Source organism: Rhinopithecus roxellana, chromosome 18, assembly GCF_007565055.1.
Source record: "Rhinopithecus roxellana isolate Shanxi Qingling chromosome 18, ASM756505v1, whole genome shotgun sequence".
NCBI lineage: Eukaryota > Metazoa > Chordata > Mammalia > Primates > Cercopithecidae > Rhinopithecus > Rhinopithecus roxellana.
The window spans coordinates 52887930-52911365 of NC_044566.1; the positions used below are offsets into that span (position 1 = coordinate 52887930).

General features: G+C 33.4%; 1 protein-coding gene across 2 annotated transcripts in view; it reads right to left on the minus strand.

Annotated features, from left to right (window-relative positions):
- The window catches only part of COG6 (component of oligomeric golgi complex 6), a 96647-nt gene that overhangs the window by 42393 nt on the left and 30818 nt on the right, over positions 1-23436 (minus strand). For both annotated transcript variants that reach the window (XM_010360728.1, XM_030922187.1), the window contains exons 9-13: positions 20728-20856; positions 20560-20651; positions 18248-18312; positions 13625-13716; positions 8786-8903 (exon numbers count right to left, since the gene is read on the minus strand). In XM_010360728.1, the coding sequence (XP_010359030.1) occupies positions 8786-8903; positions 13625-13716; positions 18248-18312; positions 20560-20651; positions 20728-20856 (496 nt within the window). The remainder of the gene's footprint in view (positions 1-8785; positions 8904-13624; positions 13717-18247; positions 18313-20559; positions 20652-20727; positions 20857-23436) is intronic.

The window sequence follows — 23436 nt, forward strand, 5'->3', positions numbered from 1 at the left end:
TTTTTGTCATGATCTTAAACTCTCAAAAATCTTAACTAGAGTTGTAACCTGACCTTGGCCACATGATACTTTGCTGAGTATGTACAGCAGGCATGCAAGTACTTGCTCAGGCAGGTAAGCTTTGTTTTAAACATGGCCACATGTTACTTCCAAATATCTATATCATGGATATGTGCCACTAACCTAAGCACGTTCGTGTGAATGAATGGATAAAAAAATCACTGGTTATATTCAAAGCATACTCCCTCAGCGACAATGAGCAAACATCTTTGCTTGTTTTTAAATCCAAATACAAGGCTGCTAAAATGACATGTGAAAGTGTCTACTTCAAATAGATTAGACTTCCTATTTCAGGCACATATCTTAACTGCTCTTTCACAACGTTTTAAGCATAATGGATATCAATAAAAACTGTTGATTATGGTCGCTTACATTCAATTTATGTTCCTGCAACATAGTTATAACATAAAACATATACATGTACCACTATATATTTAATCAATTGTTTTGAAATACCGATGGACTAAACAGTAAGTCATTTCTTAACAAGCCTCTAGACAATAAACATGTTCCCACAGTACTATGAGGGAATGCTTTGGCATTAGTAATGCTATTTAATAGGGAATATGAACCAAAATAATTCATCTATAACTGGCTTCTGTGTGGAAGAATGGGATCCATAAGTACAATATTAAAGATGTTTCCAAAAATAAAGAATTAACATTTTATTAAGCCTGAACACTATAAAAGGTTAGTGAGAGAAACTAAAGACCTAAGTAAATGGAGAGATACATGATGTTCATAAACTGAAAATCTTGGTATCATTAAGATACTAATTTCTCCTCAACTGATCTATAGATTTAATCAAAGCCTCAGATATTTCTGATATTGACTGGGAAAGGGAATGAGGATGCCTACTGAGGTGCTATAAATGTTTTATGTCTTATCTGGGTGATAGTTAATGAGCACATGCAAATACAAACATTCAACTAACTGTACACTTTATATTTGGGTACTATAGCTGCAGTTAAAAAGAAAGCTCAGCCGGGCACAGTGGCTCATGCCTGTAATCCCAGCACTTCGGGAGGCTGTGGCGGGGGGATCGCAAGGTCAAGAGATGGAGACCATCCTGGCCAACATGGTGAAACCCTTCTCTACTAAAAATACAAAAATTAGCTGAGCATGGTGGTGCATGCCTGTAGTCCCAGCTACTCAGAAGGCTGAGGCAGGAGAATCGCTTGAACCCGGAAGGCAGCGGTTGCAGTGAGCAGAGATTGTGCATGGCACTCCAGCCTGGTGACAGAGTGAGACTCTGTCTCAAAAAAAAAAAAAAAAAAAAAAAAAAACAAAACCAAGCTCATTTGTTCTTCTTCTTTATATTATTGTACACATTAAACATCAGGTCTTATTATGAAATACTTATTTCAAAATTTGAATATTTTTAAGTGACAAAGTTGAAGTATACAGAAACATTTCACATTTAAAAGCATTTAAAGGCCAGGCATGTTGGCTCATGCCTGTAATACCAGCACTTTGGGAGGCTGAGGGGGGTGGGTTGCTTGAGGCCAGGAATTCAAGATCAGCCTGGCCAATGTGGTGAAACGCTGTCTCTACTAAAAATACAAAAATTAGTTGGACATGGTGGTGGGTGCCTGTAATCCCAGCTACTCAGGAGGCTGAGGCAGGAGAATCGCTCGAACCCAGGAGAAAGAGGCTGCAGTGAGCAGAGAGTGCACCACTGAACTCCAGCCTGGATGACAGAGCCAGACTCTGTTTCAATCGATTAATCAATCAATCAATTAAAAAAAGCATTTAAGCTACTGAAAACTTCCTATTTCATATATCAAAACCTCTCTTTTTTTAAATGTGTAGCGCTATACCAAAAGTCCTCATTCTTCTTGTGACTACTTTTTATCCTTTCTGTAGTTTAGGTGCTCTTTTACTAGAGAAAAATAAAAAGGTTGCACCATAAAAATTCCAAAAGCTGTTCCTATGACTTCATCCCACTACCAACTCTAGTTTTATTCTTTCAGCTATCTTCCACTTAAGGTCCTCTAATTTTCTGTTGTGTAGTTTCTTAGAAGGCCCTTCACCCATTTGCTTTCAAAATATAAAGACAAACCAACCAAACACAAAGTCCTCATATTTTTAAACGAATTTCCTCATTCTCTCTCTATCTATATTAAAATAGATACATAAAGGATTATATATGTATATATTTAAAGAAGTGTGTGTGTGTATATATATATATTCCTTTTGCTCTAAATACATACATTCTAGTAACTGACAATATGTGGAATTTAAGTTTTTAAGTCAACAAAATTGTCCAAGATAAATTTAAGAGTACAAATTAATGTGTTTGAAATAATTTCAAATTACAGCTTATTTTACACCCTTTTTTTTTTTAATGTTAAAGCATTTTGGATAAAAAAAAAAATTTGGTTTTTTGTTTGTTTGTTTTCCTGGCAGAACCATCTGTAAGGAATAATGTAAAACGCAAACTATTCAACCAGAACAGCACCTCTCAAACTTTAATGAGCACATGAACCTCCTGGGAATCTTATTAAAATGCATAATTCGATTCAGTAGGTCTGGAGTAGGGCCTGAGATATTTGCATGTCTAGTAAGTTCCCAGATGATGCCCAAGCTGCTAATCCACATACTATGCTATGAGTAGTAAAAAGAGATTCAAAGCAGTAGCCATATCCTAGAATTTAAATGACTATTTATTTAAAGAATCATTTTAGGCTTTTTTTTTTTTTTTTCTCCAGAGGACCAGGCAAATCAATCCTGACTACTATTAATTTGATATGGGTTTCATTTAAGACAGGCTATATCTTTTCAATTAGAACTGTACTATTACTATAGTGAGAAATAATTTTAGAAAATGTCAGTCTAGCCTAAATTGATATAGCATTGTGTCTTTTGCAGTAGAGATACATATTCTCTTTTAACTTCACTAGATTTGCAGTTATGAATATTTCAGGAGAGCTTGATAAGGAAGGCAGTATGCATACTTGAATACTCAAGTGCTTCAAACTGCTTTGTTAGGGAAAAGGTGCGTCTTTCAATAAAATTATGTCCTTGAATTTTCTTTTTTTCATGCTGGATAAAGAATTAGTTCCCAAGTATGTCTTTTTAAAAGCACAAAAGCAATCATATTTTTTAAAATTCATCTCTGGCTATACCTTTATTTTAAAAGCTATTCTTCCTAACAATTATACTATCCACTTAAAATTATATTAACAAAAATTTCCACTTGGGTGCTTTGCTAATGAAGAACATTCTACAATAAATACTGTTTTCTTCATAGAGCTACAGTGTTTTTAGAGGAAGCAAAATGGTTCACAAGAAGCAGAATAAGTAAAAGATATAACTAATATAAAATTATGGAACATTAAAATTTGATGAAAGGAAGATATTCTTGCAAAAAACCTGAAATGATTGTAGATACAAGCAACATATAAGTTGTAAAGAGAATCATAATATAGTTGCAATCTAATGTAAAAATAACTCTAAATATGGCCCAGTTCATATCTGAGAAAAACATCAGGGTTCAATTAATAATAATGACAACGAAAACAACAATAATGATCAGAGCCCATTCACTGCTATAAACTCACATAAGCTGCAATATTGATTGGTAATTAATATATTCAAAATTACAATTACTTTCTTCCCTCACTTTCACGCTGTTCTGTTCCAAGTTTTAATTGGAAGATGTCATCCTTCAATTGCCTTTTACTATCCATTACAGATGACCCTTAAACAACACACATTTAAACCACAAAGGTCCACATTTACATAGATTTTTTTCTCCCTCTGCTACTCTCTGAGACAGCAAGACCAATCCCTCTTCTTCCTCCTCCTCAGGCTACTCAATGTGAAGACAATGAGCATAAAGACCTTTATGATGATTCACTTCCATTTAATGAATAGTCGATATATTTTCTCTCCCTTATGATTTTCTCGATAACGTTTTCTTTTCACGAGCTTACTTTATTGTAAGAATACAGTATATAAATACATACAACAAAAAAATGTGTTAATTGACTGCTTACATTACTAGCAAGGCTTCCCAGTCAATAGTAAGCTAATCAGCAGTTACATTTTGAGAGTCAAAAGTCATATGCAGATTTTTTCAACTGCACAGGGGTCAGCATCCTAACTCCCATGTTGTTCAGGGGTCAACTGTATATTTTCCTGTTTTGTTGCAACTTTCATTTTAACTTTTACATGACTAATAAAATATACAGAAATTTACTATTAGAGCAATAAAACAAAATAAATGGATAACCACTTGGGAAAGAGTAAGATCTTAACTTTTCAGTCTGAACAATAATAAACTTCAGTAGATTAAAAATTTGTCGCAAAAGTGAAAGCAGGGTGTGGTGGCTCACACCTGTAATTCCTGCACTTTGGGAGGCTGAGGCAGGAGGATCACCTGAGGCCAGTAGTTGGAGACAAGCCTGGGCAACATAGTAAGACCATGTCTCTACAAAAAAAAAAAAAAAAATTAAATTAGCTGGACATGGTGGCATGCACCTATAGTCCCAGCTACTTGGAAGGCTGAGGCAGAAGGATGGCTTGAGCCCAGGAGTTCGAGGCTACAGTGAGCTATGATCCTGGGCAACAAGAGTAAGACCCTGTTGCTTAAAAAATAAATAAATAAAGTGAAAACATAGAAACACCTAAGAAAATATATCTAAATAAATACATTAAATAATCTATCATTTCCCCACTAATAGATGCTAACTTTATTACATATTAAATTCTAAATGTTTTTTCTTGTGGGAATACTTTCAAGCATGGAATGCTCCCAAGGGAAAAAACTATATAAAAAGTTATATTGAACTATAAAAAAATTAAAAGTTTATGTTTCAGAAAATACTACAGGCAAATTTTAAAGGCAGATGATAATGTGGAGAAAATGTCTGTAATATATATGATGGAGTTAATATTCTTAAGGCATAAAGACTATCAGAAACAAACAAGACAACCCAACAGGAAAATGGCAAAGGACTTGAACAAGCAATTCACAAACAGCCAAAACACATTATCTTAAAATGCTCATTCTCACTAGAATTCTCACAGAAATCCAAATGAGAAAAATAACAAAATGTCACTTTTGCTCATCGTGTTGGCAAATATTTTTTTTTAATGTCCATTATCCAGTTTTAGCAAAGGTTGGCACTTTTTCAGTAGGAGGTAGGATGGTAGATTTGAGGAAATGGGTGAAAGTAAGTATGGTAAATGTGAGTGGCTGCCAAAGGACAATCAGTATTTGCTGGACCTCCTGGAGGGCCTTCCTGATGCTGGAGACAATTTTTAGTGACTCCTGTCTGTATGATGTAATTTCCTTTTGCGGCACTCAGGAAAAATTGAAAACTTGAAATCAAGGTGGTTTTGCAAAGTGAATGTGGTAAAATGGCAAGGGTGCAAGAGATTTAAAGCTAATGGCAAGACAGTGACGCTATATTCCGTGTTACCAGTATTTATTGAGCACCTCATGAGCTGGCATATAAGAAAATTAATTACATTTGTATATTGATCTTTTCACCAATGACTTCACTAGAATTCATTTTCTGGTTGCACAACTTTTTAGTTGATTCTCCTAGGTCCTCAAAATAGACTATCATAACATCCATAAATAATCTAACGTCTCCTCCTTTAAAATATTTACAATTCATTTCTTTATCTGGTCTTTCTACCATGGTTATTATTTAAAAGTATTGGCAAGCATTCTTGTTCTTCACTTAAATAGAAGAATCACGAGTGTGTCAATATTAATTATGATGTTGGCTGTTAGTTTTATCTCTTTTTATATGGTTAAGGAAGTATTCTTCAATGACTTACTAAGATTTTCCCTAAACAATGTGATCAAATATGAGAATATAAAATTTATTTTATATACTCATTTAGTATATTTCCTAACACTGAAACATTCTTATATTCATGTAATAAATCATTCTTGGTTTTAATATATAAATGCTGAATTTTGAAGTTTTAAAACTTAAAAGGTGACTAATGTATGGTTTTCACTACTGACTTATCTTTAAAAGGTTTTATGTCAGTGTTATACTACCTAAAACAAACTGAGAAGCTTTCCATATTTTTTCGTGTTCTGGAGAATTATCTGTTACTCCTAAGTATGAATGAAGTTCTCTATATAATCTGAACGAGGCCTGGCAACACGTTCTTTAATAACTTTTCTTCCTTCCTTAGGTATATTCACACTTTCCACTTCCTTTTGACTCACATTTTACCAATTTATGTCACCTTAAAAAGCATTCACCCTATTCAGATTTTCAGATGATTAGCATAAAACTGCATATGTGTACTCTCTAAGTTTTAATTCTCATCTGTGGATTGTCTCTAATTTCTAAAAACTTTTAATTTTCTTTTTTCTTGATTAAACTTGTTAGAAGTTTGTCAATTTTGTTTATCTTTTCAACAAATAATTCTGCTTTTGTTTTCTAATTTGTCACAGCAATTTAATTCCATCCTTTCCATTTATCTTTATTTTATTGTTCTGCTTCAAATTTCTTAATACAAATGCCTAATGCATCTATTTTCAGTCTTAAGGCCCGTATGTTTTCCAATTGGTAAAGCTGGAAATATGCTCACCCATGAGCTTTTCTACATACTGCAATCTGGCTCCTATCTCCACCACAGAACTAAAATTGTCCAGTTAGGTCACCTAGCACGTATATATTGCCAAAGATAACAAGCCTCCTACTAGAACTCTTTAAAAGCATCTGTCATTATTAACCATGCCCTCCTTCTAGAAACTCTCTTCTCTTAGCTTTTCTGATAAAACCTTATCCTAATTTTTGTCCTGCCTCTCTGGCCATCCTCTCTTAGCATCATACTGTTCACTTTTTTCCTTCTCTTAAATGTCAGCGTTTCCCAAGACTGTGTTCTGGTAGCTCCACTCTTATAAAAAAAATTCTTCCTAGTGACTTCACCCAAACCCATGAATTCAACTATCTCTTATATGTAAAACTCTCTAAATCCAAATGTATCGCTCCCCTTTAGATAAGACCAATTCCAGAGGGATGTCTCATAGGCACCTCAAACTCAACTTATCTAACTTAGACGATACCATCTTTATCTCCCAAATGTTCCCTCTTTCTGCATTCTAGATATTTGTGGTTAGCCTAGGAATTAGTCTAGATGACTCCCTCTCACTTACCCACATTCAGTCAGTCATCAAGTTTTGAAGATTCTATCTTTACCCTTCAAGAATCTGTCCCCTCTTGCCTATTCCCAGAGTCTTTGCCTTAGATCATGTAGGAATAAAAAGAACTGCAATACTCCTTTAATTTTCCTATCTCCAAACCGGCCTCCCCACTTATATATATAAAACACATCACTTTACTAGTGGTATTTTTTAATAAATGAAAAATGTGTTTATAGGTAACTCATACTCATGTTCTAGCATATTCTATTTGTTACTTCTATTTAAGATGACCCCATCCACTCCTTTCTTCACCTATCTAAATCTTACCTGTCCTTCAAAGTTCAACTCTCTTACGTTTCTCTGTGGAAAGCTTCCTCTCTGTAGAAGAGTACATATAGTTTGCTAAATATACCCCTCCTTTGGTGCTAGCATATACCCTAGGCACATGTCTTTCATAAATCATAGGATTCTATAATAACCAGACTTATTTGGTCATTTTCCACTAAAGGAGAAGCAACCTTAATGAGGTCAACAGACCTTGAGTGTTCATCCTTGTACTCTCAACATCTAGCACATATTTGTTCATGTTTAATGTTTGAGTATCATGTATAAATTATTTTAGAAGAGTTCTGTCTAAATAAGAACCATAAAAACAAATATAACCAGAAATGATTGTTAGTAAACTGGTGATGCAAACAGAAATACACAAGGCAAGAAAAATCAAGGTAGACATCCCAGCTCCACAAATTCATGTTGCTTTTCCAAATGAATCTGAGTCATGCATGTAGGTCAGGAAGTAGACTCCTATTAAGGCTTAAGAAAGTGAAGACTGAACTTAGGAAAGTAAAGATTGACCAGGTATTCTGAACTAAATTGCTACTGACTATTTTATACCATATTACAAAACCTGGGCCTAATATAGCTAACCTATTAGATAGAGTAGTACAATTAAAAAGCCAGCATGGTGATTGTGACACATCCTTGAAAAACTCATGTCCTCAATAATGAAACAAAAATAAAGAAGGATTTGATCGTTGTAAATATATTCCTTAAGGTCCTACCAAAATACCCTGCTCAATTTAAGATATTAGATCTTACAGAACTTGTTCAGGTTTTTGTTGTTTATTTGTTTTTTTGTGGGATGTTTTTTCTTGTTTGTTTTCATAAATAATTATATAACTCAGAGGAGCATACATTTCATAAGGGCAAAACTGTAACATCAAGGGTAGAAATACAAGCTGTTTGGAAAAAACATTTTGTAAGAGTTCTGGTTTTCCAATCTATATGTCATCTTAGCCCCTGGCTAAATATAGTAAATTTGCTTTAATTATACAACTTCTGTGACAGAAAAAATGGTAGTAAAATTGGAGCCTGAAACGCTTTCTCTAATTATAACTCGATGTTATACTGTTTCTGGAACGAAGACTATAAACTTAGGTACAGTTAGCCATCTCAAAATGAAAGTTGTTGGTGACAGGAAGAACTCAAAGGAACATAGAATGTAATGGGAAAAGTTATAAATCAATAACAAAATCATTAAAATATCTTTAATGTGAAAGATTCACATTCACATAATTTAATAATTACATTTTTCAAACATACCTTGTCCATTAATTTACTTGCATGAAGACTCAAGCTATTGAAGAATATTTTTTTGCTTAGCAAATGCATTTCTTCAATGGTAGTCAACAATGTAGTTGCACTATTTCCAACAATGCCACTAAAAGTGAAGGATATTTCAGGTTGCAAAACAGAAATTGAAACAAAACAGTTCTTTAACTGAGTAGAATCCTTTAAAAAGGCCTAGATTTAAATAAAAGTTTTTATGTAAAATATAACCTGCGAATTACAAATACTCTAGTTTCATATTTTAAAAATCAGGATTTTTGTTTTTCTTTTGAATTAGGTGACGAAAAAATAAAAACAAACTACTATGTTTTCAATATTTCACAATCTCTTCTAGCAAAACTGTGGGTGAGAACAAATATTTGTAATATATAAAACCCTATCTCTATTTTTTCTCTATTAGAGTAAATATATGTCTCGATTATCTAAGACAGTTAAATTTTAGGAAGAGCATTGAATCAACAGTTCTATTGATAAAATATTTAAATTGTATAAATAGTGAGTTATTCTTTTAATTAAAACTGTCATACTATATCAATAACACTCCTATAAATTAGAGTTTTTCAATTTTTATACAACTGCCTACAGAGCAGTATATTTAGACTAACTGAAAAGTCTGATAAGTCTGAAAAGTATGATAATATTTTGAGATAACTAATTACATTAGTACATTCCACAATCCTCAATTTGCTATTGTATAAGGATATTTCTTAGACCCATTCAAGGAGGTTTCCCATTTTTGCCAAGATCTAAGACAAATATATATATAAAATAATTCCCAATTTTTTTCTCCTAATTCACACACTGTTGTGAATTATTGTAAAATAATTGTTGTAAAAATGATTTTAACAACTTTCTAGGGGAAAAGCTTCTCGAGGATATGAAAATATGCTGTAATCCAGTAGGGAATTATAATTTCTAAGGGTATAACAACATCTTCCATGCCTAAAACGTTTTAGATTGCTAAAGATGAATATAATGGCATTAAATACTACCAAACAGTAAGCTAAAACACAGCAAATTTACTGATAAATCATACCACATACGATATATTATAAAAGCAAATATTAATCTTTGCAAATGTAATATTTCAGTACAATTCTGAAACCAAAATAAATTAGTTCATGAAAAAAAGTTCATGAAAAAAAGCAAATTATTAGTAAAATACACATATAGAGCAAACAGCAAAATACTAGCAAATTGCTAAACCAACAGCCACAATACTTATATTTTAAAGAAACAACAAGTATTTCAGTTAAAAATATTGTAAACCAAATACTAAAATAAACTGGATGGAATTCCCACACATGCCTGCACATGCAATAAAAACAAGTATTTCTCTGAACAAAAGTGTACATCAAGCAACAGGGGAAGCAAATTAAATGAAAACAAATAGAAACAATTTAATGAAAAATTTAGAAAGAGCTCAACATACATTTACATTTTTTTTAAATTTGTAGTTATCAGCTGCACTTTGCAGTTATTCAGATCTAGAATTTCCTAACATTTATTGGGCACTCACTATGTTCCAGTAACTTGTCCAGATAATTGTAGGTTTCTTCTGACATTTCATTCCATATTTCTATCTAACATGCTTATACTACTACTTGATTTTTCAGTTTTAGGTATTATCTACAAATTCCCTGATGTAGAAGATGAGAGTTAAACTCTCTTATACACTTCTCCTCCTCCACCACAACACACCCAAACTGCACCTTCCCCAGGCTTCCTAATATAGCCACGGGCACAGAGTTCTGGTAAATAACTATTCAATGTTTGTATCATTACACTCATGTAAATACTATTCAGAGCTGACCAAAGAATCAGGGATACCCAAAACAAGCCAATGAACAGGCTAGTGAAGAAGACAAATCCCAGTGTGACAGCCAAGCAGCTTGCAGTAGGCCTAAAGGGCAACACATCTAGACTGGAGGGGAATGAGGGCTCCAAGAAGGGTATCAGACAGGGGCAGGAGAGAGGCCGATTACCTGGTGGACTATATGGTGAGACAATGCAGTGCTGAGTTCTCTTAAATAGCTTGGATCCGAAATAGTGATAAGGGCATAGGAAAGTAAAGTACAAAATCAAAGTGTTTATTAATTCCAGGGAGAAAAGTTTTAGAGGAAAAGATATATAATCCAAGCATGCTCGAGTCCCTGTTTTTGGGATTCTATATCTTCCTTTTGTTGGGAGTTTTAATGTATAAGAGGTGAATTTTTTGAGATCTTGCATGCGTCTTGTTTTTTTCCCAACTTCACTGCTATTCCTTGCCAGTTTTGTGGTTTCTCCTCTTCTTGACCTCAAAATATTGGAGCTTCCCAGGACTCAGTCCTTAGCCCCATTCTTTATCTATACTCATTTCTTAAGTGACCTTACCTACTCCCATGGCATCAAATGTCATCTATTTTCTGAAAACTAGACATTTACAGCTTCAGCCCTGATTTCTCTCTGCATTATTTGCTCACTCAAAATCTCCTACTCTATGTTCACAGATACATCAAATCTGACAAGGCCAAAACTGAACGGAATTCTTCATTACCCACCACTCCCATCAACCAGTTCCTCTCCAGCATTCCCCATCTCAGCAAACAAAACCATTCACCCAGCTGTTCAAACCAAATGCCAAGAATTCATCCTTGACTCCCCACACCTCACTCTATCTAGTATGTATACATGTCCTATTGGCTGTGACATAAATTATCTCCAAAATCAACTACTGTCACCCTAGTCTAAACTCATCATCATCTCTTCTCAGGACCACAAACTGCTTTCTAAATATCTTCCTTATTTTCCCTTTTGTCTCACTACACTACATGATTCACAGAGTATTCAGAGTAACCTTGTAACACAAACCTGCTCAGGTCACTCAAAACCCTCACATTTTTCCCAATCTTATTCACTCAGTATGAAATCTAAATATCCACTCTGGCCTTCAAAATCCTACATGAGCTGGCCTCTCTCTACCTTTCTTATTTCATCCCCCGCCTACTCCTTCCAATTCACTACACTCCAATTCCTGGTCTTCTTTCTAGTCCTCCAAAATGCAAGCTTTTCCTAGCTTCAGTACTAGAGTGTATTTTTGTCCTGGACATTCTTCCCCAAGATCTTTTCATGCCCAACTCCTCCATATTATTCACATCTGTATTCAAATATCACCTCTACTGAATGGCCTCAAAAATAGTCACACACACATATATCTAGTCATATATGGTCACTCCCTATACTTCTATTTCCTTTCTCCTGCTTTATCTTCAGTGCCCATATAACTACCAAAAATTATTATTTTATACTTGCTTGTCTCCCCTGCTAGAATGTAAGTTTAAGCTCTGTTTTGTTAATTACCGTTTCCTTATTACCTAGAAGAATGGCAAGTATACAGTCAACTTTTTAATTGAATGAGGAAATGTGTGAACAAGTAGAAAAAGTACACGCAAAAAGTCAAAGAAAGATTTTAATTGTCATCTTCAATATCATCTTCAAAGACAGAAAAATTACAATTATCAGAGCCTAAAAAACCTATTATCATCTTCAGAATCTGAATTATTTTTTTCTAACATTTTCTGCATTAGAAACTAAGATATCAATATCTTTAAATAATAAATTTCATTTAGTCCCATCATGGACATTATTAAATAAACAATTTTAAAAATTATTTTACCAGCATCTTTTTATAACACAGCATTTGCTATGTCTAGCTTTCAGCTGCCCTTGTGTTTTCTAAGTATTTATTATTCTCTTATTATAGGATGCTATAATATTACAACTGAAACTAATTTATTGCTTTTGAATTATGGGAACGATGACAATAAGTTTATATCTAAAATATTAAGGGACTAATCCAAATCCTATCTCTGATCAGCTTTGTAGACTACAGCTTGTTAGTTTTGTTTGAAAATCTACTAGTAAGATGTAAAATCCCCTTCTTAGCTGTCAAGTTCTGGGTGGCTACTGTCTGTCACTAAGGGGTAGGTGATAACCTTACCAGTTTTCTGGTACTCTGTAAACTAGTGCTCCTTGAACCTTTCCTGGTAATGTTAGTTATATTCTTCTTAGATTTTTAATAGTTGGCCTACTATTCCTGATACTGGCATACTGTATAACAAGTAATTTTTAAATAATTATTTAATAGAAAAACATAAAAACTATCAAAAACATGGCTTGGAAAGACATTGTTTTAACATAACTATACATGTAACAGTCTTACAGTGACAGTTATAATAAAACTCAAGGGTATACCACCAACAGACATATGTAAAGCAAAAATGAATGCATATTTTGGAGTCAAAGATGACATTTTATATAAGACGAGTAGTTCCTAATCAGATAAAGTTGCCAGTATGTAGAGAAGATAAAGCTATGGTTCTATTTTATCACTTATAGTAAACTAAATGCTAAAGAATTTAGGTTATTTACATCCAGAATAGAACATTTAATTCACTATGCTCTATTGTGAGTATATGGTGTGGCTGCGTTAGTTGCCTTGCATGTCTTTTACTAATGCAGGAAGACTCAATAAAGACTTACATTATAGACTTATATTGTTATATAAGTTGTGTGTGTGTGTGTGTGTGTGTGTGTGTGTGTGTGTGTAGTTAAGCTTGGAGAAAAAAGGAGAAAGGAAATAATAGACCTTAAGGCATAGCATGTATAATATGCATATAATGATTTACATGGTGTGGAGGTTCTACTAGTTATGCTTAGTCTATACTTAGTGTATAATTACCATACACAATATAAAAAAAAATCTTATACTGTGCTGTAACTGAAAGAAACATCACATTGGATTTGGCAAGCACATTTTGCCATTCCACTTACCTGATTGTATGGTGATAAAATTTGAGGAGATTAGAAATTTTATATAATAAAACTGCCCCAGGTTCAGCAACTATTACTTGCTCAATTCGAACCTATTAAAATACATGAGAGGAAAGTAAACATTTCTTAAAAGTATAACTTTTTTTCATTAATAACATATGGTATGAATAGAATAACAAAGACACAATTTTATTATTGCAGAGATTACAAAATGCCTCCTAAGTAATTTCTGAGTAGTAAGTCATAGAAGATAGTAAAGGAACAAACATTTTAACATAGATATACTCTACAAAAAAACTGACCCATTATTTGCAGAATTTGGTTCAAGCCAGTTGTTACCAGAAATATCAATACATTGAGATCATTTGAGATTTATCACCAGTATATAATGGAATGTGGTTCAATACTAAATTGTAAAGGCAACTGCTACATCCGTAAAACAGATTATCAATGAAAACATACTGCTTTATTGCCAAATATTCAAGAAAAAAAATTCCAGTCTGTAAATTATTATATCAAGTTTGTCTATTAATCAAAGAATAGAAAAGTAGACAAATCTTGAATTAGCACCAACATATTTGCCAAATTATAAGACTACCAGAGCAAAATCAGATCTAGTTCAAGATTAACTTCATCTGCCTCAAGATTTAGCAAATACAAATTTTTTCTAATTAAATTTCATCCTTCACTGATCTTTCTTTTCTCTTATTAATGAATATAATCTAAACTACACTGATAAATGCTTACCTAAATATTGTATCTACCCTTAAGCTATTGCTTACATTATATCTTCTTGCTTTCCTAACTAGTTTCTAAATACAAATACAGTATAGACATTATGTCTTCTTCTGCCTATTTTACATCTCTGTAACATCTGGTAGAACAGTATACACACAACAGATGTTTAATAAATGCTTTTAAAAGTTGAACTTTCTCTGTATTTAGATTTTGGCACATGTCATAAAACAACAAGATTTGCTAAAATGAGATTTCATATCTGCATACAAAAGCCTCTTAGATTACAGAAATCAATTTACATTTACATTAATATGTTTATGAAATTGGTTCATCTGTTGGTATAGGTGATACACTATCTAACTACCACAATACCATGGATCATGAATGGCATTTGAACTTAAAAAATATATTTTTCCATATTATAATTTATTTTTAAACCAAGACCTTAACAGTGACTTAAATTATATGTTATATCAATAAGTGATATTTTCTTAATTTTAATATAATTATTACAGAAAAATATAAAAAATGTTAATTGTAGGCAAACAGCTCTTTACTAGCAGATTTTAAACACCATCTCAGCTATCTGGCCACCTGCCTTCCAGAATTTTGAGGCATCAAGAAAATATTCTTAGTTCTAACTCCCTTAAGAAAGAGAGAAAAGAGGGGAGAGAGAGAAAGAAAGAAAGGAAAATAAAAGAGGGAAGGGAGGAAGGAAGGAAAAAAAACCAATTTCTATCTCTCTCGAATACAAAGGTTTTGAAGGAAAGTGGCAATAAACAATACAACAGCTACAATACAAAATAGAACAGAGAAAGACTGGAAAATCAGGAGACTGACAAATAATACACCAAGAATGCTTTGTTTGCCACACAGAAAGAAACACTCTGTCTTTTGAGGGCTATATAAGAGGCTAACCATTTTCAGCAAAACCCAACAGTCACAGGAGAAACAACAAAAGACAAGAGAAACAAAAAGTAAAAAGTAAAAAAGGTCAAAGAGACCAAAGAAGTGGTGGTAGCAGCAACTGGGCTGGAAATTATCACTGTGATGACAGTGGAGGGAAAAATCATTAGCAGAGATGGAAAGCAGCAATGGGAATAATGGCTCAAATATAAAGTGTGTTGGAACAAATCCTGGCACATCATAAGCACTCAATAAATCCTAACTGCATTGTGAGAAGGAAGCAGCATCAACCATAAAGACAGATATTAAAAGCAGCAAAATGGGCTTCAGGCACCCTGACAGCAGAGAAGGCAGGGAAGAGCTAAAAGAACAGTGGCTCTCCTCTCCAAGGCCAGAGAGACAGCTAGAGCAAAAGTGAGAGCAAGAGAAAGAGAGTGGGTTTGTGTTCATGAAGGGGACACGGGAAGAAGGGAGGACTAAAAAAGATGATGATTAATTTCCTTTACCTTAGTATCACAGACAGCTGCTCAGGGTAGACATCTGTTCCTATGTATACCTCAATCTGAGGGCCCAATGACTATGTTGTGTATAATATTCAGCTTTATTTTCCATGCCATTGATCTTTTACATACGCCTGCTTTCACAGAACCCGCCATAATCTAAGGTCTGTAGCATATACTACCCTAAAGTTTTTATTAAAAGAGAAAATTCAAATGATAGCTGGTAATCTCTCAGCAATCTAAAACATTCACATAAAAGAAGCATTTTATACCCATGGGCTTGAAAAAAAAATTTAATATATTGGTTCTGAACTTTCTAGCTATAATTTTGGAGTAAAGACATGTACAAAGTAATAGGGTTGATGCTGATGAGCCATGAATAGTATCCTCTATACAACATATGTAATCTTAAACTTAGAGCACCGATTCTTTAAACTGGCAATAGGTTTACAGATCTTATCTTAATGCATACATTTACAAATATTTAATCTACCACCTATGATGTTTCACTTTACTAAGACAAAGAAAAGATTAAACAAGGTAGAATAAATCAAATATATAGTTTCTCAAGGATTATCTCCCATTACCACTATAACCTTTTCTTTGTGCTTCTAAAAATCAAAATCTCTTACTCTAAAAAAAAAAATCATTTCTACAAGGAATAATAATGGACAGAAAAGTAGCCATACATCCAATATCATATGTCATTAGAAAAAGTTTAGCTGCTTATCAATTAGGAAGAAGAAATTTTGTATGAGTGAGATTATAAAAGCAGATTGATCACTAGAAAAATTCAGAATTGTAATTACAAAAGGAAACATTAAAAGTCAAAATTTTTTTCCTCATCTAACAACTATATCACTGAAAATATAACCACCAAATAAAGTCATACAGAAAAAAAATTCTTAAAACAGTGTAACACTGTCTATCAGTATAAAAGGAAGGGAGGTATGAAGTTGCTGGATTATATATCACTATCAAGCTAATTTGATATGTAACTATTGTGAACACCTGCTAAATATTCTCTGGAGTATGCAATACATATTATCATCATATGGAAAGATTTCAAGTTTCTGTCATTTCAGAAAAGGAATTTTTCTTCATTTTACCACAAAAAGATACTTGTTTGCTTACTAGTGTCTTCTTTCCCTTTGGCATCTTATATTTAAATTTGCCAGCAGATCACAGTAAGGTCCTACAATTGTCATAAAGATCTTTCTGAGTATGTACATTTAAGGAAGATGAAGTGAGAATTTCTAAGTACATTTTAAAACAAAGGCAGACTTCAGTATATAATGTCTTTATATAAGTGGTTGGTATTAGTTTAAACATTTTTGATATAATAATTCTTACTCAAACCAGGACAGGAAAATGAAAAGTCCACTATAACCCTTAGATTCTAAAATTATAATATTTACACAATTACTTTTTAAAAAGAAAAGGAAAAGCATACACCTACTATGTAGCCACAAAAATTATAAATTAAAAATTTTTTTTAAAAAGAAAGAATAGCTGTAAAAAGAAACATAATTACACAAGCAAGGAAGCGGGGGAGGTAAGGCAGATAAAGTAAAATTTACTTTATCTTTTACCTAGTCACTTTGATAAAGTGACTAGGAGTTTAACTATATGAAGTTATAAAAAGGTATAAAAGCATAGCAAAATAAATCTCATTTTATTCCTCCTCTTCTTCTATCTTTCCAGTAACTACCAGCATACAAAATAAACAACATTTATATAAGTTATATATGTCTACAAGGAAAAGTAAACCAACAATTGCCAAGTATTCTCTAAATATTAATAAAGGAAAATAAAGGTATTTACCATCTGCTAAATACTTAGTAAGTGTCATAAACTATGTACTTCATCTACACAGTCATCCTCACAACAACCCTGGATGATAGATGTTTTAACATACAGGTTCCATGGGAGCATAATTCAGGTGCAGAAGAGTTAAGCAGATAGAATAAGTAAACACAGTTAAGTGGCAATATGGGAATTCTAACTCAAATTTGATTCCAAATTCTGTTCCTTGTACTATAAATAGTATTGCTAATACCAATACATATTATTTTATCCTTGGATTAATCATTATTTACTGCTATAAGCAAAAACTCTTCTATGTTTGAAGCAATCAAGTAAACAAAATATTCTTAGTAAATCTCTCTGTTAAGAGTTCATAGATTTGCTATTTAAATTAATAGATTTTTTTCTCACTTGAGTAAGAAAAATTACTACAGGAAATATAATCTGTAAAAAATAGGTCAATATATGTAAACTACAAATATTTCCAATTTTCTTTGTCAGAGAGAAAACTGGCAATTATTATTTTAAAATGTTTCTTATTCATCTACATTAGTGTGCTAATTTGAAAAAATTATAGATTGTATTTGAGCTGGTATCAGTTCTTAAGTTCCTACAAATAAGGTAATAATTTAACCAGGTACCATATAGCATATGTAAAAACAAAATATTTTACCTTTAGAGGCCTGCACACACCTTCAGTGATATGCCCAACAACTTCTTGAATATTTTCTTCAACACCTAAAATTAATTACTACATAATTAATATTTGTTTCCATATTATACCTTGCTTCATATAAGTTCAAAAAACAAATAATATATAATACATATAATTAATGGCACTAATAACTTTTAAAATAACCATAACAGGGCCAGGCGTGGTGGCTCACGCGTGTAATCCCAGCACTTTGGGAGGCCGAGTTGGCTGGATCACAAGATCAGGAGATCAAGATCATCCTGGCTAACATGGTGAAACCCCGTCTCTACTACAAATACAAAAAATTAGCCAGGCGTGGTGGCGGGCGCCTGTAGTCCCAGCTACTTGGGAGGCTGAGGCAGGAGAATGGTGTGAACCTGGGAGGCAGAGCTTACAGTGAGCCAAGCTTGCGCCACTGTACTCTAGCCTGGGCGACAGAATGAGACTCCATCTCAAAAAAAAAAAAAAAAAATTAACCATAACAATATTTTAGTAAGTTTGATATCTCTTGGGACATTACTAATTGTGTTAACATATTACTAATTGTGATAATACCTAATATGTGTCTAGAAAGCCTTAATTCATTTGATTTTGAGTTAATAAAATGAATATTTCTTTGTGAAAAAGATTAAATTTATAAGACAGAGAAAAAAAAAAGTCTGAAATGTATTCATTGAATGAAGTGATGCCAAGATGTATTAGCATTTATTTTACAAACATCTTGTTCCAGGCAGTACTGCTTAGCACATACACTGAGGGTATAAAGTTGAAAAATACACCTTGAAATCTTACAGAAAAACTGGTATTTTCCAAACACCAACTATTTATCAAGCTCTGTGCTGGGTACTTGACATTTACTGCTTGTAACCACCTTCATTTTTACAGAGCCCAGAAGACTGAAGTCATTCCTGTAGAATAACCTACTTCATCTAACTACAATCTATTTTCTTTCTTAACACTGCCTCATATATACTTTTCTAAAACATCTTTAAGGAAACACATTTATTTAAATGGGGTAATGAGAATAAGAACAGAAAGAGAACCTAACAATGCACACTTTGTGCCAATCTAACATATGCTGAGTCTAATCTTGATACTGAAGAGTTAGAATCTATGAGGTTAGTATTACCACCATAACACTGACTCATCTTGCAGATAATGTGAACCACAGAGACATGTGGCTGAGCTATGTAAAACAGTCAAGTGATATCAAGCCACAGTGTCTCTCTTAACTTCCTATCAAAAATAGAACATTTTAAAATCATACATACACTAAACCCTCAAACTCTAAAACAGGCCTCTTTAAGTAATCACAACTAAGAAGATTTGGAATTCTGTAAACAAGACATCAGCAACTCTCAACTACAGTTATTTTTCTTCCTTGACATCAAGACAAAAATTTTAAGTACATTGTATATATGGTGATGTAGTGTGGATGTTTTTCCCCTCTAAATTCATGTTGAAATGTAATCCCCAATGTCGGAGGTGGGGCCTGGTGGGAGAGGTTTGGGTTATGGGAGTGGATCTCTTATGAATGGCTTGGTGCTATCCTCACAACAGTCAGTGTTGCTTAAAAGTGTGTGGCACCTCCCATCTCTCTGTCTTGCTCCCTCAGTCACCATATGACATGCTGGTTCTTCCCCCTTTTACCTTCCACCATGACTCTAAGCTTCCTGAGGCCTTCACCAGAAGCAGATGTTGGCATCATGCTTCCTCTACTGCCTGCAGAACTGTGAGTCAAATTAAACCTCTTTATAGATTACCAAGCTTTAGGTATTCCTTTATAGCAATGCAGAAACATACTAACAGATATGATAATTGTTTTAAAATTTTAAAACAGTGTCATGAGAATGAAAAAAGAGGTTGGGTAGCAGAAATGAAAGAATTAGTAGCTTAAAGACCTTAAACAAGTCACTCAGCCTGTTTACACACAGATAAAACTAAGATAACACCACCTTGTACCTTTAAAGCGTCATGCAGAGGATTTGAGAAAATGTATGCTAGATATTCCAGAAATTTCTTAAAAGTGCCACAGAGGCATCTAGGTTTGATATGGAAGGTCATTAGGGTTCACTATAAAACTGAACAGTTGAGTGACAGGACAAAGGTGATGGAAGAGAAAGTCTATTAGCAGAATGAGGGAGAATCTAGAGAAGAGAAAAACTAATCAGGACACTTATTGTACCATCAAGGTGTTTATCTAAGTGAAGAAGATGGCAACAAGAGTAGAAACAGAGATGCTTGTGTTATTTTCCATATTTAGGCATTAGCAATGCAATCGGTGGACCCACCTTGCGTAGTTACATGCTTTAAGAGAGCTTCAAGGTGTTCCTTTTCAGAAGCAGTAGCTTGATGGAGCCAAGCCAGCATATCTCCCACATACCTAATGAAAACTAAATGTTAATAAAGATTTCCTTTGGAAAAACATCAACTCCTCTTCTGCTGTCTGATTACTATACCTCAAAGGGTCATGAGAGTGCATTTCAATTGGTCTAGGTGTACCTCCGGGGCCCCCTCTTGTGAGCGCATCAATAAATCCACGAACAACTGTACTTCTTCTGGCTGTTCCAAATTCATCTAAGGTATATCTAGAAGAAACAAGTTGTATAAAAAATGGTTGGGCTTCTTTGTCTCTAGTGGCTATATCAGACTATTCATGCAATTTCTGAGACAAGCAAGTACTTAAAGCTCTTTTAGGCATTTGGTCAAGCAACACTGCTTTCAAACAAGAAAAAAATATTTAAGAGATAACTTCGGCATTGAAAATTGAATCAAAAAGTAAAAACTTTTACCCCTCCTAAGAAACAATGCTGGAATATGGGACTAAAGCAGAGGCAGCAGTAATAAGGGATAAAGCAATGGACATAGTAAAAGTAGGAAAATCAAGCCAAGGTGGGAAGACTTAACTTTTTAGGTTTAACTTTTTAGGTTTCAGTATATTCAGTATATTAGGTTTCCGTATATTTCAGTATATTTATAGTCTAAAACGATGCTCTACTGTTTTACATAAAGTCATAACAGTTCTCAAAAGCTGATTATAATTAGAACTCTGCAATCCAAGGCTGGGTGTGGTGCTTCACACCTGCAATCCCACCACTTTGGGAGGCCGAGGAAGGTGGGCACTTGAGTCCAGGAGTTAGCGACCAGGCTGGTCAAAATAATGAGACCCTTTCTCATGATTAAAAAAAAAAAAAAATAGCCAGGCATGGTGGTGCATGTCTATAGTCCCAGCTACTCGGGAGGCTGAGTTACAGGGATCACTTGAGCCTCTGAGGTTCAGGCTACAGTTAGCAGTGACTGCTCCACTATACTCCAGCCTAAGCCACAGAGCAAGACCCTGTCTCAGAAAAAGATAAAAGAATTCTGCAGTTCAAAAATTGAGATTTTCTCTTCTACATTAAAAAGTCTTCTTTATACATACTATCACAATTATCACCAAATTTTGCTCTAAAAATTGCTATCGATTTTTAAAAGCTTATTTTGACTCCAATATTAGACATAATAGATGTTCCTTAAATTTACTGACCAATCACATATACAAGCAAATACCTTTTTAAAAAACATGTATTAAGAAGTCACCTATTATAATGGAAAAGGCATGGAAAGGCTTTCTAAGGTGAAGGAACTGGTAGGGAAGGAAAGCTTTTAACTGGGGAATGGGACAATTTGGGATTCAATTTATAAAAAGGGCCTGGAGCTCTCTGTAGTACCCATTTCTTTGACTTGATTCAGCCTTGTTTCCCATTATCACCACCACTCCTGACATCCATCCCTCAACTGAAAGTTTTTTCCATTTTAAAAGTATAAAGAAAAACAAAATATATTTTAGCAGTCTGACGTCAGCAGATTCTAGACTAACTTGTAAACCTCTAAACAGTATTCTACCATACTAAATTTTAAGAATTATGTCAATAATTCTTTAATTCCTATATATAAACAAAAATTACCAAAACTTCCCAAGATACCAAAATAATTAATATCTTAGGCTACATAGCTTTCTTTCATATGCTGTTAATTGGATGAAAAATCCACATTTTGGTAAACATGTGAAAGATGGTTTACTTCCAAATAAAAGAGAAAGTCGGTAGAACTGGCAAATAGCTATAAATATTTAGGAATATGAACCTTTTTTGAGGACTGTTTACTATTAACTAGACTATGGTTCTTTGTGTGTTTGTTTTCTGTTAAAAAGAAATGGTTTTGAGATTCCCTGTGGTGACATACAAGTACAGAAAAGGGAAAGTGCAATATCCAGCTAAGTTTTGCTAAAGTGCATAATTGCCTTGCATTTACTTTCTATTTTTTAAACAAATTAGAACCAAAATGCTCATTGCTATTTTTTCCCTCATGCTCTTAAATTATAAATCCATTTAGTGTGAAGAATGCTATCTTTTAAATGATTCTCTGAAATAATGAACTTATGACTGCTTATCACAGCACAAAATTCACAAATGTTTAACTTTTTAAGTATATAAAGCTAATCCTCATTCCCAAGACCCTGCTAACCATAGTAAAAATAAACAGCATAATTTGTTTCTAGGACTGTCCACTGGGACCACAGTTGTAACAGAATCCAGTGAATCTACTGGTATCTTATATAGGGGGTAAATTACCAAGCCTAGCAAACACTGGAATTTCATCTGTTTAATACTACACAATATCAATAAACATTAATATTAATGTCAATCCTCCTATAGAACAAATATAATTTAAAGCAAAAACAGCATAAGCCACATGAACCTTCAATATCTTTAGACATGACACATCCTGGGAAGGCCCAGAGACAGAAGAAAAATTCTTTGACCAAAATCAGACATTCTTCCAACAATAATCAAAATTCAAAATGGAGCCTTTTCAGGGGGAATGTTCAAATTATGTAGATATTCTCAAATACCCCTAGTTAAAATTAAAAGTCTCATTTCAAAAATCGTGTTTAGCTACCATTAAAGAAATTCTGGTCAAAAAACAAAAGGAGAAAATTTTTTATCAAAAAGCAAATTAAAAGATAATAGTATAGAAGTGCCTCTTTGAAATACAACAAATACATAAAGAAGGAAGAAAAATCAGCATTGTACATATTACTACATTTTAAAATAACTTATATTCTAAAGGCTTACCAAAGGAATTACCAAATTTTTTCACTTCCATTTATAATTGTACATGATTTA